Here is a 19,148-nt window from a genome sequence, read left to right as displayed (position 1 = left end):
AGTTCGTTGTTCACCATAATACATATTTATAGGCCGATTTTATTCAATAATATACACTGTATAAGCGTGAAGACATTTGTTTTGCAAAATTTTGATGCTGTACCTATCGATAAACTTTGTGAACTTTCACTAATTTAAAAAAAAAAAGCTACAGAGAAATTGAAGAACGTTTCGATGTACGGATTAAATAGAAAAAAAGCATCAAACAAACGAAAATAAGTGGTTGTATAGCTTTGATTTTTGCAACACCTGTGAACAAAGACCAGAGTAAAATGTACTGGGGGTAGTGAAGGAGGCAAAGTCATAAAACTACTATATTTCTTGGCAAACTATGACGAGAAAGCCAATATAAAAAGAAAACAGAACAGAACATCAAGATCTCCAAAAATGTGGTTCGAAAAGTTGATGTTAAAATCTATAATGCGTTAACCCACATGAGGCACAAAATATTGTACTTGTGTTAAAAACAAGTACGGTAACCCGGTTTAGACCATTCGTTTAAATGCAGTAATTTAAATTTAATAATAATAATTCAACGCATTATTTAATTAAAAACATTTATGCAGAAAAACATGCTAAAATTACTTCTTATTCAGTTATTTTGTTTTTCTGTGGTTTTAGCTGATGATTTGCACAGAAAAACTTTCCAAGAAAAACATGGAGTAAATTGAAAACGAAACTTAACAAAAATAGTTATAATGCAGTAAATATGTTTGTGATGATACACCATCGAGTGTGAGAAAGCAAAACATTCCGTATGTTGCTTGGCGGAATACTTTGGAAGCATAAGCAGAGGATTTCAGGTTTACTCGACGTTCCATATCCCCTTGGGAGTATAAAAGTATGTCTCCCGTTTCCGTCTGTCTATCGTTTGAAATTTTATAAAATAACATACATGTCTTTATTTTTTACATTACGACATCCCGATTTTTAGAAGAAAAAATCAGAATTGTATATATAACAACGCTTTCTAATTTAACTTACGAATTGTGAAACTTTCGAAAAATTTGAAGAAGTCATCTCAAAATTTTACTGGCTAAATCGTAACTAAAATGTGCAAAATATTATGACTATAAGTTTAACTTGTGGTTTACCAATGAAAGATTCGCTTATCCAGTGACTCAAAAAAAAAATTAATAAAGCGATTTATTTTTAGAATACCGACATATTAAATTCAATTGAAACATACAAATAGCATGATCCTTTACCCCTCCACACACATCTTTATTTTAACTTACAATACAAGGGTAACCATAAAAATAATTAAATTAGCAAAATCAAATTATATTATTTAAGAATCTGTAATTGCTCGACTGTACTTCAGAAACGAAGGAAGATCTGCCTAAATAACTTTTGATATTTTTTTTTTTATAAATAAAATTTGAAAAAGCTTTACTTTGCCGTAAGATCAACGTTATATTTACGTTTTTAAAACAAGTTGCAAGTTATACTCTGTATACATTCCAAAATAATAAAATTAGAAATAAAACTGGACATTATGTTTATTTTTATGTGGATTTTAACTACTTACAACCGGCTGTATAAACCAAGTTCAAGTTCTTGTATCTGTCGTAACATATTTTTGACCAGACAATGACGGCGGATAACGTCATGGCAACAAACAGGTTTAGTTAAAATAACGCTGTTTATTATCAAAAACAAGGTGAAAAAATGAAATTAATAAGAAAACTGCAGTCGCACACCCGTTGTTATGTCTCAGACTTAGAAAACCAAATATTCCATCGATAAACATTTAAATGTAAAATAAAAACAGTGTATAATCGGTATTTACATAAACATTCATTTCCAATGTTTCTAATAGCCGGACTATTTGCATTAAACATTTCTGATATGCATGAAATATTGCCCCGGCGAAAGAAGATTTGTCAGAACTGTGATTTTGAATTCCAATTCTCATACAATTTGCATACATAATTCAGAGCCCGTTGAAATGTTAAAGTAAAACAAATAAATATCAATAATGATATAATATATACGGACACCATCCTGTATATTATAGTGACAAGTTTCATTTGTTATCAGATGAACACTGCGAATGTAGTTAGAGTTCGCTGAAAGTTCTAGTTGTGAATATGGGTTAAATGCTCAACTTGTGGCAACTTTTACAATCTCATCACAGTACATACTTTGATCTTTTCAAATTATTAAATCTTAGTCGAAAAATGATGGCAGACGGCGATGTTTTAAAAGCTTTGCAATTTGTCGATTATCAGTTTCGTTTGTGGTTTAATTATCACACTTATCAAATATAACGTCATCATAATCTGTCAAAAACATAGAAGTGTTAGTATGAAATACTGAAAATAAGTAATTATGCGCCTTAAAGTAACGAATAGCTTTCAAAAAAGATCGGCAAAATCATTGTTACTAACTTTTCACGCATCTGAAGAACACATACACCATATAAAAAATACATATCAAAAATTTTTAGTATGGTAAATATGGACATACAAATTTTGATATGTTCAATAGAACATTGAACATGTTATCTTACTATGTACAAAATTAGATGATTCACGCATTTTGTTATTATGAGATTCTGAACAAACACTTCTAAAAAATGAGAGAATAATAATGCAATACAAGCAATACCACACCTCTCCACATATTTTCATTGAGGAAATATATATAATGTTCTATATAATATCCGAATCAATTTTTTCAACGTACACTTTTTTAGAACAATTCTTTTACGAAATATGGTTAGATCACCAAGCGACAGGAAAAGCAGAATATTACGTTATATCAAAAGAGCAACAAAAAATACAATTAAAAACAGAAATGGATTTTTTTGACAGAATTTTCGTTTTGTCAGATCACCATCAATTTGAAATGCAATGATCAAAGACACACTTTCAAAAATCCATGACTGTCTTTGAGATTTATTTTATTTCTTATTTCTCTCAGCATTTCAAGTGGAATTTACTTATCAAAATTGTGAGCAGAAATGAATACGAGAAGTGTATAAATAATGTTTAATGTTTTGTTACCTTTAAGGTAATTTTAAGGCATAGCTAAAAAACATAATTATCTAAGAAATTATGTAATTAATGCATACAGACAGAAACAGGAAAAATAATAATTTTTGCACTCAACAAATCCATAAAATGTCTAGACAGTATGAAATTACACATTCATGGAAATGCTTTCTACAAAAACAGAACTATTAAGTCCAAAGACCCAACTGTAATTTTCATTTTCCGCGTCTCTGCACATTAACCTATAAAACTACAAGTGGGTCAAGACAAATCAAGAAATCTTTTTGAACCAAGGACACTACCTCATATCGGACATGTGTTCCAAAAGCATACCGATTGTTAGAAACTGATAACAAAATGTTTTTTACACGACATTACCTAGATCCACCTATTTCAGTACTTATGTAAAAAAAAAATACAGAAACCGGTAATTTCTCCTCGTTTTGTTCTCGAGAACTTGATGTGGTATCATTAATTTCATTATGTTCAAATGCACAGTGCTCATTACAATAATAGCACAGGTGGACTAATGTCTCTAACGATGTCCCTGAAGTCCGAACTTCAACCATGAAGTAAGCCAAACCAAACTGAACTACCACATCTATATGGATACCACCTTATTCCAGGAATCCACTTTCTCTTATCAGGAAGTGTCCCATATACCTTTTAAAATTTCTGGAATTCCTTATCGAGGTAAACGGTGCTCAGGTGATTCATAATTGCGTCACCGTGACATAAAAAAAGTTGGACAGGGGCATAGTTCCGCACAATCGAAGGGCTTATCACTTCCTCGTAACTTTCTTATCAAGAAAATAAATTCATAGATTGTGAATAACGTCAAATTGACAATAAATGTGAACTTTCTCTTTTTAAATATAGGAAGTGACAGGATGTGACAAACGTCAACATGCAATCACTTCTGCTTAAATTATACTTTTGCGAATACGTACCTCACTTGCTAAACATAATATCACTAGTAACACAGGCCCCGATAACGGAGTTTTCTTAAAATTTGCCATTTTGCACCGATTTTCAGGAGATCACTGCACACTGCAATGTAACTTTATGAGTTCAGTTTTCTCTTAAATTACTTCTTAAATAACATCACAGCGTATTTTTCATTTCAATTCGAATTGTTTTGTACGTTTCGTCGAAGCGCACACACCAACAGCCGTTGAAATACTGTTCGTGTTATCACCGCGACGCCATTACCAAATTGACCCACCTTGACGTTTGACGTCATTCGTCAGAATGACATACCGAATGCGCATGCGCAAGACAGCTAAGTTTAATTGGAAATTCAGCAGCGATAAATAATTACAGATTTATTTTGTCTTGATAGATACAATATTTACATAATATATGGAAATGGGGAAATGCACATTCTCCTTAATTATATCAAAACTTATTGAAATGAAATCACAAGTTGCTATTTTAAATGCTCAACATGTAAAATCTATTGAATTTTTCTCCACTTAGTAAAATAACTATTTCTTATTTTTTCTTCTTCAATAACAACGTTTAACTCACTAATTAGGAAAAAAACAACACTTATTAAACAGTAATTAAATAATAGTAGAAAAGACTTTTCTTATGATTAGAAGTGATGAGTTGATTTTTCAACATAAATAAATTTATTAATATAAATACTAGGCGTCCAAATCATTAACAAACAGTACTTCTCTATTCTTAAGTCCTGCTTCTTCTAGAGTCAGCACTCGTTCGTATGGAATTTCTGGTTTACACTTCAGTACTCTCTTGGGAAAGTTTGTAGTTATTTCAAACGAATCCGGAGAGTTGGGATGGCAAAACACGAAGTAAAAGACGGCCTGGAACAATTTTAATTTATTCACTACAATATATTTAAAAATAGCACATCAAAACACTTAAAATTCATATCAAGCAACCAGTAAATTCAGTCGTCATTTTAACTCTATCTTCAAATTGAATACTTATTAGTGTAAACAAAGACGACTTCCCTGGACCTGCATTTTATCTTAAAGTGCGTTTCTAGTTTTTCGTTCGTGTCTTTTTGTTTACTTTCTTCATTTATTATATCTTGAAGAAATGGCTTGTGCATACATTGACACTAGCAACGTTTTTGATGCGTAAATTTAGATTAAGTTATTAGATGTTATTATGATATTGTTTGCTGATGACTTAAAATACTTTCGAACGTTTCAACTACATGACTATGACTTTGTAGTCTGACATTAAGTATGAACTCCTAATATAAGTTTAATAAATTTTTAAAAGCAGAACCGTGAATTTTGTTAAAGTCAAAATCGTAGATTACATGTTTTTAAATTTCCGGATTTAGTGATGTGACCCTAAATTCTCACCTATCTGATTTGTTTTGATGTAACAATACTATTTCAAAATTAGGTAAAAATTTAATATTACACTGACAACTTTTGGCAAATATCGATTACAAATTACATATTCGAATTGTTACTTTTCAAGCATTTTTTTGAGTTTTCTGGCGTTTCCGAGATCCTCTGGGCCCGAAAACACCAAGGAAATCATCAAATTTTAACTATAGATCTTATTTTTGTGAAATTGTATGCGTTCTGAAGTATATTTCGCCGTTTTCAAAATAACGGATATACTATTTTATAATAAAAAAAATTGGTCGAAAGCTGTTTCGACAGAACTTCCCTCGCACCTAACGTACAGTGAAACATATCGAGCATCTTTGAGCTGAGTTTTTACTTTACAGAATTTTGTGATGACGTCATCAACATTTTTGCAAGGACCGTATATCATTAAAAATAACAGTATTGTATTCCCAAAATTTTCTGGGAAAATGAAGTGAGCCGTTTCTGATTTAATCAATAAAATAAATTGATACATTCATTAATTTTTTTTAGTCACCTGTATAAGCAAATCTAGAAAATATGAATGCAATGATAACTCAAAAGTAAAAACTCATCATATTTTGCACATTAGGAATTTAACTCGTTACTATGTAAATTTGCAATTTAACATCTTTGTAAAATCAGTTTTGTCTTAGCAAGTACTAGGCCCGCCCACCCGCCGTCTATTTTCTGGGAGGATGTCATTTGCCGAAATAAGTCTTATCTTAGCAAGTACTACCCCCGCCCACCCGCCCTTTAGTTTCTCTCTCTTAGTACTTGCTAAGGTAAGTCTTATTTTGGCAAATGACATATCTTCTAAGAAAATAGGGGTGGGTGGGCGGGGCTAGTACTTGCTCAGATAAGACTGATTTTGACAAATGGCATCTTCTGAGAAAGTAGGGGCGGGTGGGCGGGGCTAGTACTTGCGGAGATAAGACTGATTTTGGAAAATGCCATACCCTTTGAGAAAATAGAGGACGGGTGTGCGGGGCTAGTACTTGCTAAGGTAAAACTTATTTTGGCAAATGACATATCCTCTGAGAAAATAGGAGGCGGGTGGGCGGGCCTAGTACTTGCCAAGATTTTGTCCCTATTAAACTTGTAAAAACTTTTGTAATTTAAAGGTGTTAAATTCCTAAATCTACCCGAAATGTGTAAAATATTATGAATTTTTACTTGTGAGTTATTGCATTCATATTTTTTAGATTTGCTTATACAGATGACTCAAAAAAATTAATGGATGTATCATAAATTAACCATAAATTTAAAACATCTGCAAGATTGCAAAATCATTCAGTTTGGCTGATTCAAAATTAAATTGCAAAATGTTGGTTTATAATTATAACTTTTTTCAAAAAATTTGGACGTTTGGGTAAAAACTCAACACGGAGTCATAAACTACATGTATAGGACTATGCTATTTTATACAATTTAAAACCCATTATTTTGAAGTGACGTCATCACATTATTGGTGGCGATGATTACACAAATTTTGGTTGGCGTTTTACCATCTACATGATATTCCTAATATAAATACAAAATTTGACAACAATCGGCTCTGTACTTTCGGATCCGTCTACTAAAATCCGGGACGTAAAAGTAGAGAGTCGGCCGACGGACTCGATTACAATACTTCCGTCACTTACGCTCGGGAAGTAAAAATATATATATTAAACAGCTACTAAGTTAAACTGCTTGCTTCAGGTGGTATTTTCTCAATACAATTTCTAGAATTTTTTTAGCAAAAATAAACGCATACTTTTTTACACACACTGTACCACAGCGATGACATTACTGTGATCCTGGAATTTGAAGAACATAAGAGAAATCTTTTTAATTTAACCAATCATATCTTTTATTGTATTTTTTTTCGGGACATATGATAGGCAATTTTGAAAAATAAAAATAAACCACAAACACCAATACATATCAAAGCATATTTTTTAATACTATATATTTAATAAGTTTTTGAGATGACGTTATCAACTCTCTGGAAGAATAAATAAATATTATTCGATGATCTGTAATAACTTGACGAATGTTTTTTTAACGTGTGATGGCTCCTACAATATAAAGCAGTAGGTCTCCCGTTTCTGTATGTTTGTCGTCTGTGAGCGTTGTTATTTGATTGATATATTCTGTGAAACTACCGGATTAATATGATAATTCAAACGTATTAAAAATTTAAAATATGACGATAGTAAAACTATTATCAAAGGACATCTAATCATATACACCAAAGAGTTTATGATGTCATCTGAAAATTTTGCCAAGTCAACCGATTTAAAATGTGCATGTAAAATGTACAATCAAATTTTAGAATCTAGGAAATCAGTTAAAATTTATTGATTCGTCACCTCTAGAGAAATAAATGTTTATTGACAAATGTGCTTCAGGTGTAACGTTGTCTGGGCTTTGGTAATACATTTTAATTTTTTTAGAATAGTTTGAAAAGATATTCAGAAAAAATTAATGGAGGTATTCATTATTGACTAAATAAAAAATCCTTTATCCAATTTATTCAAATATACCACAAAAAAATAAAATAAAATTAGACTTTTATAACAGTTTATTTAAGACAGGACTTGTTTGATTGTGCTTCAGACGAGGGAAGTTCTACAGAAATAACTTTAAACCAATTTTTTTTTTTAGTATAAAATTTTAACGCTTTGGAAACACAACTTTGTCTGAATTCTTTCAACAAATATGAAAATGCATTTTCTAAATTCAGAAAATTTAGGTGTACGCCACTGGTCTCTTTTTTCGCAACAAATGATAAATATTTACCAACATTGGTTAATAGACATTAAACACAAATACATTTCATAATCACAAATTGGTTATAAATTAAAACAATCTTAAACAATCTTGCAAACCAGTTCAGCCTAAAGGAAACTGTCAATAATAAACCTTAAAAATTCAAAACTTTGCCACAAGAGTAACTATAATCCAGGGTACTCACTTCAGTTTCAAAGTGTAATCAAGTCATAAAAAATGTACTTTATCGCTTGTACATAATGGGCAATAAATAATCCCTTGCTTAAAATCTTGTAAATAAACGTACAAAAAACTCAGAAGGAACTTTAACCTACCTCCAAGGAATGTGTCTTTAGGAATCGACGCTCGATGCGACTTCCGCATGGTAATTTGAAAACTACATGAACAGCGTCCGGATGCTGGGAATCGGGTTCGTCCGGTACTTTGTCTACCGACTCGATTTTTTCCCTAGCGATGCTCTGCCGACGCTCCTCTTCGGCCCTTGCTTCCTCCTCTTCCCGCCTTAACTCGGCCTCCCTAGCTAGACGTTCTTCTTCCTTACGACGCTCTTTCTCTTGGTCCGCTCTCAGACTTTCCAAAAATGCTTCGTCTTGGTGTGCTCGAAGTGACCGGTTCAAGCTGGCCTCGTACCTGTCCGCTCTCGTCTGAACGAGACTTATTTCAAAATCGCTAACCACGGTATTGAGTCGTTGGAGGAGGAGCGTTGGATCACAGTAGCCCTCCATTCGACCGACCACGGTCATACTATTATCTCGTAAAACTAGAACTCCCAAAAATGGAGCGGAACCGGCTTTAATCGTGCTCTGGGCGCGTCTGCCTTCGTGGGTCGTCTGGCTGCATGCCCAAAAAATGAAACGGGCGTTGATGTACTGGATGATTTCTGGATGCGATAGTGTCTCCCTGTCGAAAAATGTTTCAATGAGACAACAGTAATCTGGAGATAAATAGGAAACGTGGGGCTAACCGTCATGTGATTGCGTGGTACGTTGTGTCAGAGTTACGTTCGAAAATAAATTGAGTGTTTCAAATTTAATTTCCCATGAGATAAACCCTTCATTAAATTCAATTCACATTTTAAAATTCTAACATCCCAATTTAGTTTGACAATACACGAGACAACGTAACAGAATCAAGCTGGCAGGCAACTGTATATAAACTAGTATACGGAAGACACTTCTTTTTTCTTTCTTATGTTTTCATAATTGTATACATTTTAATCACGTTTTTATTGTGCTAACAATAGCTGATGTCACTGTCAGTCAATAGCAATGTTAGATTAATACCAACGTGTTGAACATGTGATGAATCTTTAAAATATGAACAGACTTAGTTCAGATATTGGCAAGAGCCAAAAGCTAAGTTTGAAGACAAGTTGACTATTATACAAAAATAGAGCCAACAGGTTAAATCCACCGTTGCTTTCCCAATGTAATTTTTTTTACTATATTATTTAATTATCCAGTGTTTCCAAAATTTTCTGAACGTTTTCTTTAAATTTATTTATTAAATTAAGATTGTTAACAGTGATGTAATGATTGAGTTCTACGACATAAAAATTAATTTGGCAAATTCATCATCGGATTTGATAAAGCAAGGTAAGTATTGTAACAGAATACATCTGGCGACTGGCTACTTTTAGGTTTTCTCGACGTTTTATGACCCTAGAATAAGAAAAAATAGGTCCCCCGATTTAGTTATCGTGTAGTCGGTCGTCTGTCTGTCGGTGTCCATTTTATTAAAGAGATAATATTAGAAATACCTTGTAATTGGTAAAACGCTAATCAAAATTTAGCTAGTCATCCCCACCAACAACGGGATGACGTCATCTCCACAATTTACAATAGTAAATCTTATTTAAATTTTATAAAATAAGATACTACTGTACTTGTGTTTTATGAATCCGTGTTGTGTATTTACCGTAAACATCCAGATTTTTGAGAAAAAAATCAAAATTGTATAACATCATTTCAACATTTTGTAATTTAATTTTGAAACTGCAAAACCGAAATCTTGCAAAAGTTTTAAGGTTATCGTAAAGATAGTAAATCGTTAATCGAAATTTATCCGTTTAACTCCTCAAAATTTTGCCGAATATAAAATATGCAAAATATTTTGAATTTGTACTTGTGGTTTTCTAATGCATTCATATTTTTTTAAATTATGAACTTATACAGGATGGCTCAAAAAATTAATGAATGGGGAAATTTATCTAATTGATCAAATCAAAAACGACTCGCCCCATTTTTCTCAAAATTTGAAGATACAGTATTGCACTGCATCTATTCAATTAATATACGTGTCCTTGCTAAAATGTTCATTACGTCAACACAAAATTTTAGCGAGAAAATTCACTTGAAACTATACATAACATGCTTCTTTACCTGTAATTTAACAGTCCACACATATATTTATTTTAATTTATAGAGGTTATCAAAAAAATGTCTAAAATTTTATTTTATTGATTTAGAACAATCTCTATTTTTTCAACTGAACTCAGGGGCGAGGGAAGTTCTATCTACATAACTTTAGACCAATTCTTTTTAATTTAATTCATGTGTAATCGCACCATCGTATTCTTCAGAATCTAAAATCTAGATACCATTTCTCAGTTATATACAGGTGAGTTAATTATTAAATTATTTAGATAAAAAATGTAGAGTTCTTTGAGCAGCAAAACATAAAATTAATTTCTACCACACAAAGTGTTCTGAGACCATTTCTTACTGCAATACTTTATTTTTGAAATTCGTATGCGACGTTGCCAAGTTATTCCAATTTTCTTGAAATTTTGCAACAACAAAGATAGAGGTGTCTGCTTTGTTGTGGTACAAGTAAAATTAAGTCTTGTATACCGAGAGCTGATAAAAAGAGTCTAAAACATTATAGTGTTCAAATATTCATCTATTTTATCAAATAAAAGATCATGTATTTTGTCATGGCATTTTACTGTTTTTTGTCCTTTTTCTCCAAAAATAAATAAAAAAAAAAATACAGAAACTACCAACTTTAAGCATAGAAAATAATTAACAAAAAATTGACCTAAAGTTATTTAGACAGAATTTCCCTCGAATCTGAAGTCAAACATTCAAAGAAATTCAATGCATGAGAGAAAAAAAATATCAACGAGGGCGAGATTCGAACTACCGCGTTCGACCTAGGCGGAGAACTCAACTTAATCATATCTGGCATTTTTGTACAGTGATCGTGATTAAAACTCAATGCGGATTCATAAACTACAAATATAGGAGTAGATTATTCTAGGAATAAAAAATATTTAATGTATACAATTTTGACAAATGTCGTCACATTGTTGGTGAGAATATTTTGGTTAGCGGTTTACCATTTACACGATATCCCTAAACTACATATATGTATCAGCAATCGGTCCAATAATTTAGGAGACTATTGTCTAATAAACGTAGACACAGACCAAATACATACAGACGGAAACGGGAGTCCAACTTTTTCGTACTCTCGGGGTCATGAAAAGTCGAAAAAACGAAAGTAATCATTTGTCGTCTGGATCCTCTTACAGTACTTCTTTAGCTTACCCTTGGGAAGTAAAAGACACCTTTATCTATATTTTCACAAAATATGGCAACACACATTTCGATTTTTTGTCCACCTTATGCATTGTCAAAAAATCTGAAGAAAATTGGAGTAACTTGGTATTGAAACTTCAAAAATAAAATGTCCTCGTAAAGCTTATCATTTTTACCAAAATTTCTAAATAGCCCAATTTTTTTAAACAACCATATACTTTGACGCTGCAAATGGTATATATTTGTTTTCGTATTATCTAATACGAAAATCTAAAAAATTGTCAAAGGGACCCCATTACAATAAAATTAAATTTTAAATTTATTCAGAGTATTTTCATTTCTTCTATTTACTACTTTCTGTAAAAAGTTTTATGATTTACTAGATGCGTATTATTGGTATATTTTTTAGTACAAAGTGGGTTACAATTTTACGAAATTATCATCATCTCATCAAAACATCACAGGAATGTTCTGGTATTGAATGTTTCTTATGAATTCTTTAGAACGACACAAAATTGTATAAACTGGCATACAACATAATTTTAAAACATCTACAACAATACAATACTGTGTGATTGACCATCCAATTCATTTAAAAATTCTATTTTAAAACAATGAATACAAAGAAGGAAATACAATCGAAGATCACCGGCATAATTACTTGAAAAATGTATTGGATTATTATTAGAAAGGTTTGGAATTTACTTGAATTCTTTTGGTATTCACCGAATGATACGAATTAGCAACTATATATTTCAGATGAAAAAGTATAATCAATTTTTTGGGAGCACTTTTTTACATCTCGACATTTCATAACATGTGATATTAAAATTTCTCCTACTGGTCATGTAAATGTTAAATTAACTTTTTTAAATTAATGAGGTCATGAAAACGTCACCATCTGGCAACAACACTATGCAAAGCGGCAACACCAATAGAACAAATTTCGAAATTCACGTGAAGTCAACAAAAACCGACGGCGAAAACGACCGTTTTTACAAAATTTATAATGCTGACACGTAAATAATTTGTTTTACATCATTTAGGTTACTCATAAAAGTTTTAAAGTAAAGCAGACGCCATATCTTTCCTTTATTACGTCGCCACGCTGTCTGCAATCATAGTTTGTTGATATACTTGACGTTTGCAACAAACTCCACGATTATTAGCCATAATTTTAATACATATATGGTTGTAAAATTTCAAACGCATTGTGCTAGAGCTCTTAATTTTATATCTAATTATGAGAAATGTCGTCCAGATCAGTTTATCATTTGAATGGAACATTCGCACACATGCAAGCCTGAAAATATCTTATTTTCTGTACCTGTTAATTTCTAGAAGAGCATGCGAGTTATTGGCCAAGATGTTGATTCACGAAAATCGATAATACCCAGTAAATATTTGCGATTTAATTTGTGTTAATTCATACTTCAAACTCTTCAAGTGCACCCAGATCTAACTAACTTCGTGACTACTCCTTAGTTTATTAAATATGCTCAATATAAAAATAAATAATAAAATGTTTTATATCTGTTTTCTATTTTTACGGTTTTCAAAATGGCAACAGTGAGGAAAAAAAATAGCGGCACTAACCAGTAATAAAACAATAATAAAAACATTTTTTTTATTTGGACCTAGAGTTATATTCAACAAAAGTTGGAGAGTTTATTCATCTAGGTTTTTGTAGAGAATTCTAATAGTAAATCCTATTCCTCACTATGATAAAGAAGTTTTGACTGAAATCAATCAATTTTTCTCAGTGTATCTACACTCATTTTTTTTAAACACTATTCATGTTAGGAAAATAACATCGAGTATCTATCTATAAGAAAAAGCAGCTTTTCTTTGCCTGCAAAAACATACAAAATTCGGAAAACTTGAAGAAAATTTTAATTATGTTTTAAACTGTGCACAAAGAAATGATTTTCCATTTAACATGACTTGGGATGTGAAACCTGTGTTTTTCTGATGCAAGAATGAACTTCTGGCATTGCTACCAGGCAATTTTGTCACTTCTGAAGCTAATAATGTTCCTGTAACTAAAAATCAGACCCAAAAAGGTTCAACAGTTTATGCAGACCTAACCATTAAAAAATTGGTCTAAGGAGTTTAGACAGTACTTCCCTCGCTGTCGGAAACTTGACGACTGCATGCCTATTGTGTTTTTTTTCTCATTACATTTTTGTAGTGGGAATTTAAAAAAAAAATTGCGATGACGTCATCAACATTTTTGCAAGGACACGTATATCAGTTGGGATAGATGTAGTGTAATACTAAGAATAAAATTATTATATTCTCAAATTTTCGGGAAAATGAATTGGGTCGTTTGAATATTGATTTGTAATAAATAATCAATAAAATAACGAAACAATTTACTCACGTATACCTACGTATCAGAGGCAACTGAAAATCGTGTATGTATAAACATTGTTAATTTAAGATGACAGGCGTAACAGCATACGTGAGAGCCAAACACAGAAACTGTAAACAAAACGACCGTCGGTTTTATTGCTTCGACTTCCGCTTATTATATAAAACATTGGGTTTTATTTTAATTCTTGACGGTGAAATTCACAATTGGTTGATTATAAACATGTCTATTTCACATTCGCGGAATCAAGTGAACGCATAAAACAAATGCAGGTCTGTAATGTTAAAGTCGATGTAAATAAGCGTGCTACCCTTATGTTTCAACCGAGTTTTTCCTTTAACAAATTTTGTGTCTACCAAATTGGGTTGGTTGGGGTGTAATACTAATAATAAGTGTTGCCTTTAATTTAATCAATAAAATAAATTGACTTCATTAATTCTTTTGAACCACCTCTTAAGAAAATCTAAAAAATATGAATGGAATGATAAATCACAAGTACAAACTCATCATATTTTTTGCATTTTAGATAGGATTTATTCAGCAAAATTTAAGGGTGACGTCATCAATTTTTTTAGGAGGGATGAACAAATACATTTTGAACAAAAGTTTACCATGCTTATAATAACTTTAAAATATTCCCAAGATTTCAAAGCATTCGGTTTTCTAATTCCTGATTAAATCGATAAAATAAATTCACGCCTTCATTAATTTTTTTGAGTCACCCTGCATATGCAAATCCAAAAATATGAATGGAATGATAAATCACAAGTACAGACTCATCATATTTTGTACATTTTAGATACGATTTATTCGGAAAACTTTTGAGCTGACGTCATCAGTTTTTTGTAGAAGATAACCAAATATATTTTGACTAAAAATTTATTATGCTCTTTATAACCTTAAAACATCTGCAAGATTTCAAAGCATTCGGTTTTGTAGTTCCTGATTAAATCAATAAAATAAATTTACGCATTCATTAATTTTTTTGAGTCACTCTGTATATGCAAATCCAAAAAATATGAATGGAGTGATAAATGACAAGTACAGGCTCATCATATTTTGTACATTTTAGATATGATTTATTCGGCAAACTTTCGAGCTGACGTCATCAAGTTTTTGGAGGGGATAAGCAAATATATTTTGACTAAACATTTATTATGCTCTTTATGACCTTAAAACATCTGCAAGATTTCAGAGCATTCGGTTTTGTAGTTCCTGATTAAATCAATAAAATATATTTACGCATTCATTAATTTTTTTGAGTCACCCTGTATATGCAAATCCAAAAAATATGAATGGAGTGATAGATCACAAGTACAGACTCATCATATTTTGTACATTTTAGATATGATTTATTCCACAAACTTTTGAGCTGACGTCATCAAGTTTTTGGAGGGGATAAGCAAATATTTTTTGACTAAAGATTTAAGATGCTCTTTATAGCCTTAAAACATCTGCAACATTTCAAAGCATTCTGGTTAGCAGATTAAAAATTAAATTTCAAAATGTTGTTTTATAATTTTGATTTTTTTTCCAAAAATCTGGACGTTTCGGGTAAAAAGTCGATTCAGAGTTGTAAACTACATGTGTAGGACTATGTTATTTTATACAATTGAAAACCCATTTACTATGTACAATTTTGAAGTGACGTCATCGCTTTAGTGGTGGGGATGATTCGACAAATTTTGGTTAGCGTTTTACCATCTACATGATATTCTTAATATAAGTACAAAATTTCACAACAATCGGTCGAGTACTTTCGGAGATTATCTGTCTAATAAAAATCCGGGACAACAGACGGACAGACGGACAGACGGACAGACGGACGGACAGACGGACAGACGGACGGACAGACGGACAGACGGACGGACAGACGGACAGACGGACGGACAGACGGACAGACGGACGGACAGACGGACAGACAGACGGAAATGGGAGACCTATTTCTTCGTCTTCTAGGGGTCATGAAAGATCGAGAAAACGTAAAAGTAGAGAGTCGGTCGACGGACTCGATTACAATACTTCCTTTGCTTACGCTCGGGAAGTAAAAGAGATGAGTTGGCAATTCTACTTTTTGTACAATTAGAAATTCTAGAGCACTCATAAAAGCAGTAATGGTGAACTATCAAAACCATTCCGTTTTTCAGACATTGTTAAATAATTTCTATAAAAAAATGAAGTGCCAGTTTATAATAGACAAATTAGAAAAATATTATAACTGATCATGTGATGAAATATAATCAATCAGATCCACAGATTCAAATATTTAGTTTACTTTTTAAAAACCGTGCTCTAAACAACATTAAAAAAAACATATTTTATCATGAAAAAAGTATGTCACCTTGAGCAATCATGCATTTTGCACAGATACAGCATACAGCAACATATTTATACCACATTCTAATTTTATCACATCACAAAAATTTTACACCCAGTACTCATTTTTCAACGATTCATACCCATTACAAAGAAAAATAAAATATAAATACCTGCAAAACAGTTCTGCATCATTATGGTCTTCTTTATGCAAATACACCAAAAGAAATCGTAATTCCCTTTTAGCGTCATTAAGAGCTTGTGAGAAAGTCCCTTGATAAAAAACTGGATGGTTATCTGTATATTTCTCTTGATATAATCTAATAAAACCAAGCACATCATCTAAGGGGTCAGTGGCTAAAACAATCCTTTATTAACACCAAAACAAATCCCCACAATTTTTCCCTTACGCCTTTCAGGTTCATATCTTATCATCCGTCTGCCAATTTGAAATAAGGCCAAAATAGTACTATAGCAGATATTATAAAAGAAATTAAACAAGGCTTTCGCGAAACCCAGAACACCTCCACCGCCCCCATCTCGCGGCATAGAATAATATATATGTTGTCCCAACAAATCGTTAATAACAGCTGGAGGCCTACTTTCCGTGGCATAAATGGAGGGTCTACCTTCTCGGATATTCAGTTGTTCTTGTACGGCCACCTCTAAATTCCACTGATGCCTTTGCAGGACGTCTCTGCATATTGTCATATCTTCGATACCCGTGAGATCCTGCAGTTGTAATACTTTTTCGGTTTGTTCGCTCGTGAGCCCCAAACCTGCATTGTCTCCGAGGTAATTCATTATTTATGTAAAAACCACAGCCTGGCCGGGATAAACACTGATTGTGCACATCAAAGACGTAAAATTTTACGAGAAAATGGGTAAGTTACACTATCCTGGTAATAAATAAACCATAAATGCTTGTAATCGTATGCATTACACTATTTTACAAACGTCACTTTGTCTTGAAAGTTTCCAGGGGAAAGTAGGAACTTTCGCGATTTTTGCGGGAGTTGGCTAAACTGAGAGCGGCAATCAGGTGATTGCAAAATTTAAAGAAATTTAAGGTAATTTGTTTGCGTTTAACAAACAGAAAAAAAAACGAAAACAAGTACAAGGTAATTTAAATGCAATTTATTAACTTTATACTTATTTATTCCACAGCAAGGAAGACAATTAAATTACATTGAAAATGATACAGTAACCAGTGATCGGTAACCACAAAAGTAGATGTTTTGCAAGCATGATTTTCTTTTAACATCATTTTTACAAGTAATAATCGATATAAAAACGAGTATTATCCATATTGCTTGGGGAATTCAGAACACTAATCAGAACAAAATCTGAAGCTAAATTTATAATTAAACTATTTGTAATAAAAATAATAGTTGATACATTCTAATAAATATGTAAGAAACGATTATGTAACCAACAAGACAGAGGAGCTATGAAGATACCAGTTTGTCAACAATGACAACGCATTCGAATTGGTACATAGGCGCCGATTCCACGTGTGCTCAAGGGCTCAACCCAATCATGATACCTAAATTAAGTAAATATGGTATATATGAACACGCGCATCTTGTGAGGTCATTGGGCTGTTCGATAACCGCGCGAAATTTTAATCTACTTTTAAAAACTGCTTAATTATGTATAACTACACTTACACAATATAATTAAATTAAATTAAATTAATTGTTTTATTTAAAGCAATTTTTATGAGAATATTAACCCTTAATTAAAAATTAAGGTGAAATTTTATTAAGGGCACTTCACGATTTCGCACAAACTGTTTGCGCAAAACTTTTCTACATCACCCCCTGATCACGTTCCTTAAAGTTGTAGTTGTGTAAATGCTTCCTTGTGTTAAAAAAAAATTTGTATTCGCTCTATGGTTTGCACCACAGGTTTGCACCCTATTAGTTGCGCCACATGTAGGCAACCAACCATACACACAGTTACCAAATGGAGTTGTAAGTTTTATGTATTGTCCGGAACAACTACACACATTCTCCATAGTATAGTCACCCAATAAATCAGGAGGCTGGAACAAGGATTAGTTCAACCTTCTTGATTACCCCCTATTTGTTATTCACAACCGGTTAGTTGTGATTTCAATTTAAAACTTTTACGTTTAGCAAAATTTAGCATAGTTTTTTCCTTCCTGAGCGTAAGCTAATTTTCTCGATGGGTCATGACCCCTAGAGTACGAAAAAATGAATCCGCCGTTTTCGTCTATCTGCCTGTCTGTCTGTCCGCCATGACGACTTTTATTAGATAACTCCGGAACTACGGGACCGATTTGTGTCAAATTTTATGTTTATTACGAATGTCATGCAGATGGAAAAACTCTAATGAAACTCTTTCTAATCATCCCCACCAACAATGTGATGACGTCACGTCAAAATTGTACCTAGCAAATGGGTTTTAAATTATATCAAATAACATATTTCTACACGTGTAGTTTATGAATCTGTGTTGAGTTTTTACCTGAAACGCACAAATTTTTGGAAAAAAATTAAAATTATATAACAATATTTTGCGATTTAATTTGGAATCTAAAAACCCGAAAGCTTTGAAATCTTGCAGACGTTTCAAAGTTACCATATACATGGTAAATTTTTAATCAAAGTGTATCTGTTTATTTGTCTCAAAATGTTGTTTAATAAATCCAGTGGTTGGAAGTAATTCCGTTACAAGTAAATCATGACTGTAATTCAATTCCTTTTCAAGTAATGAGTAATTCTAATGCATTACTTTTCAAAAAATGTAATGAGGA

General features: G+C 32.1%; 2 protein-coding genes across 4 annotated transcripts in view; both read right to left on the bottom strand.

Moving 5' to 3' along the window:
* Positions 1 to 4,218, bottom strand: part of LOC135123697 (NPC intracellular cholesterol transporter 1 homolog 1b) — a 34,019-nt gene extending 29,801 nt beyond the window's left edge. For 2 of the 3 annotated variants that reach the window (XM_064048547.1, XM_064048549.1), the window contains exon 1: positions 3,950 to 4,218. In XM_064048547.1, coding sequence (XP_063904617.1) covers positions 3,950 to 4,018 — 69 coding nt within the window. In that variant the 5' untranslated portion in view covers positions 4,019 to 4,218. The remainder of the gene's footprint in view (positions 1 to 3,949) is intronic. The other variant, XM_064048548.1, reaches the window with a different exon arrangement.
* Positions 4,219 to 4,309: 91 nt separating this feature from the next.
* On the bottom strand, positions 4,310 to 17,353 carry LOC135123696 (FAS-associated factor 2). The gene is made up of 4 exons (XM_064048546.1): positions 16,777 to 17,353; positions 16,540 to 16,723; positions 8,449 to 9,034; positions 4,310 to 4,828 (listed from the first exon to the last, which is right to left on the bottom strand). Exons 1-4 carry the CDS (start codon positions 17,168 to 17,170, stop codon positions 4,649 to 4,651), a joined length of 1,344 nt encoding a protein of 447 aa, XP_063904616.1. The 5' UTR covers positions 17,171 to 17,353; the 3' UTR covers positions 4,310 to 4,648.
* Between the last annotated feature and the right edge of the window lie 1,795 nt (positions 17,354 to 19,148).

This window comes from Zophobas morio, unplaced genomic scaffold (genome assembly GCF_036711695.1).
Source record: "Zophobas morio isolate AGI-343-1 ecotype UQ-CSIRO unplaced genomic scaffold, CSIRO_AGI_Zmor_V1 ptg000006l, whole genome shotgun sequence".
Taxonomy (NCBI): domain Eukaryota; kingdom Metazoa; phylum Arthropoda; class Insecta; order Coleoptera; family Tenebrionidae; genus Zophobas; species Zophobas morio.
The sequence above is the reverse complement of the archived record's forward strand: the minus strand, read 5'-3'. Positions and strand labels throughout refer to the sequence as shown.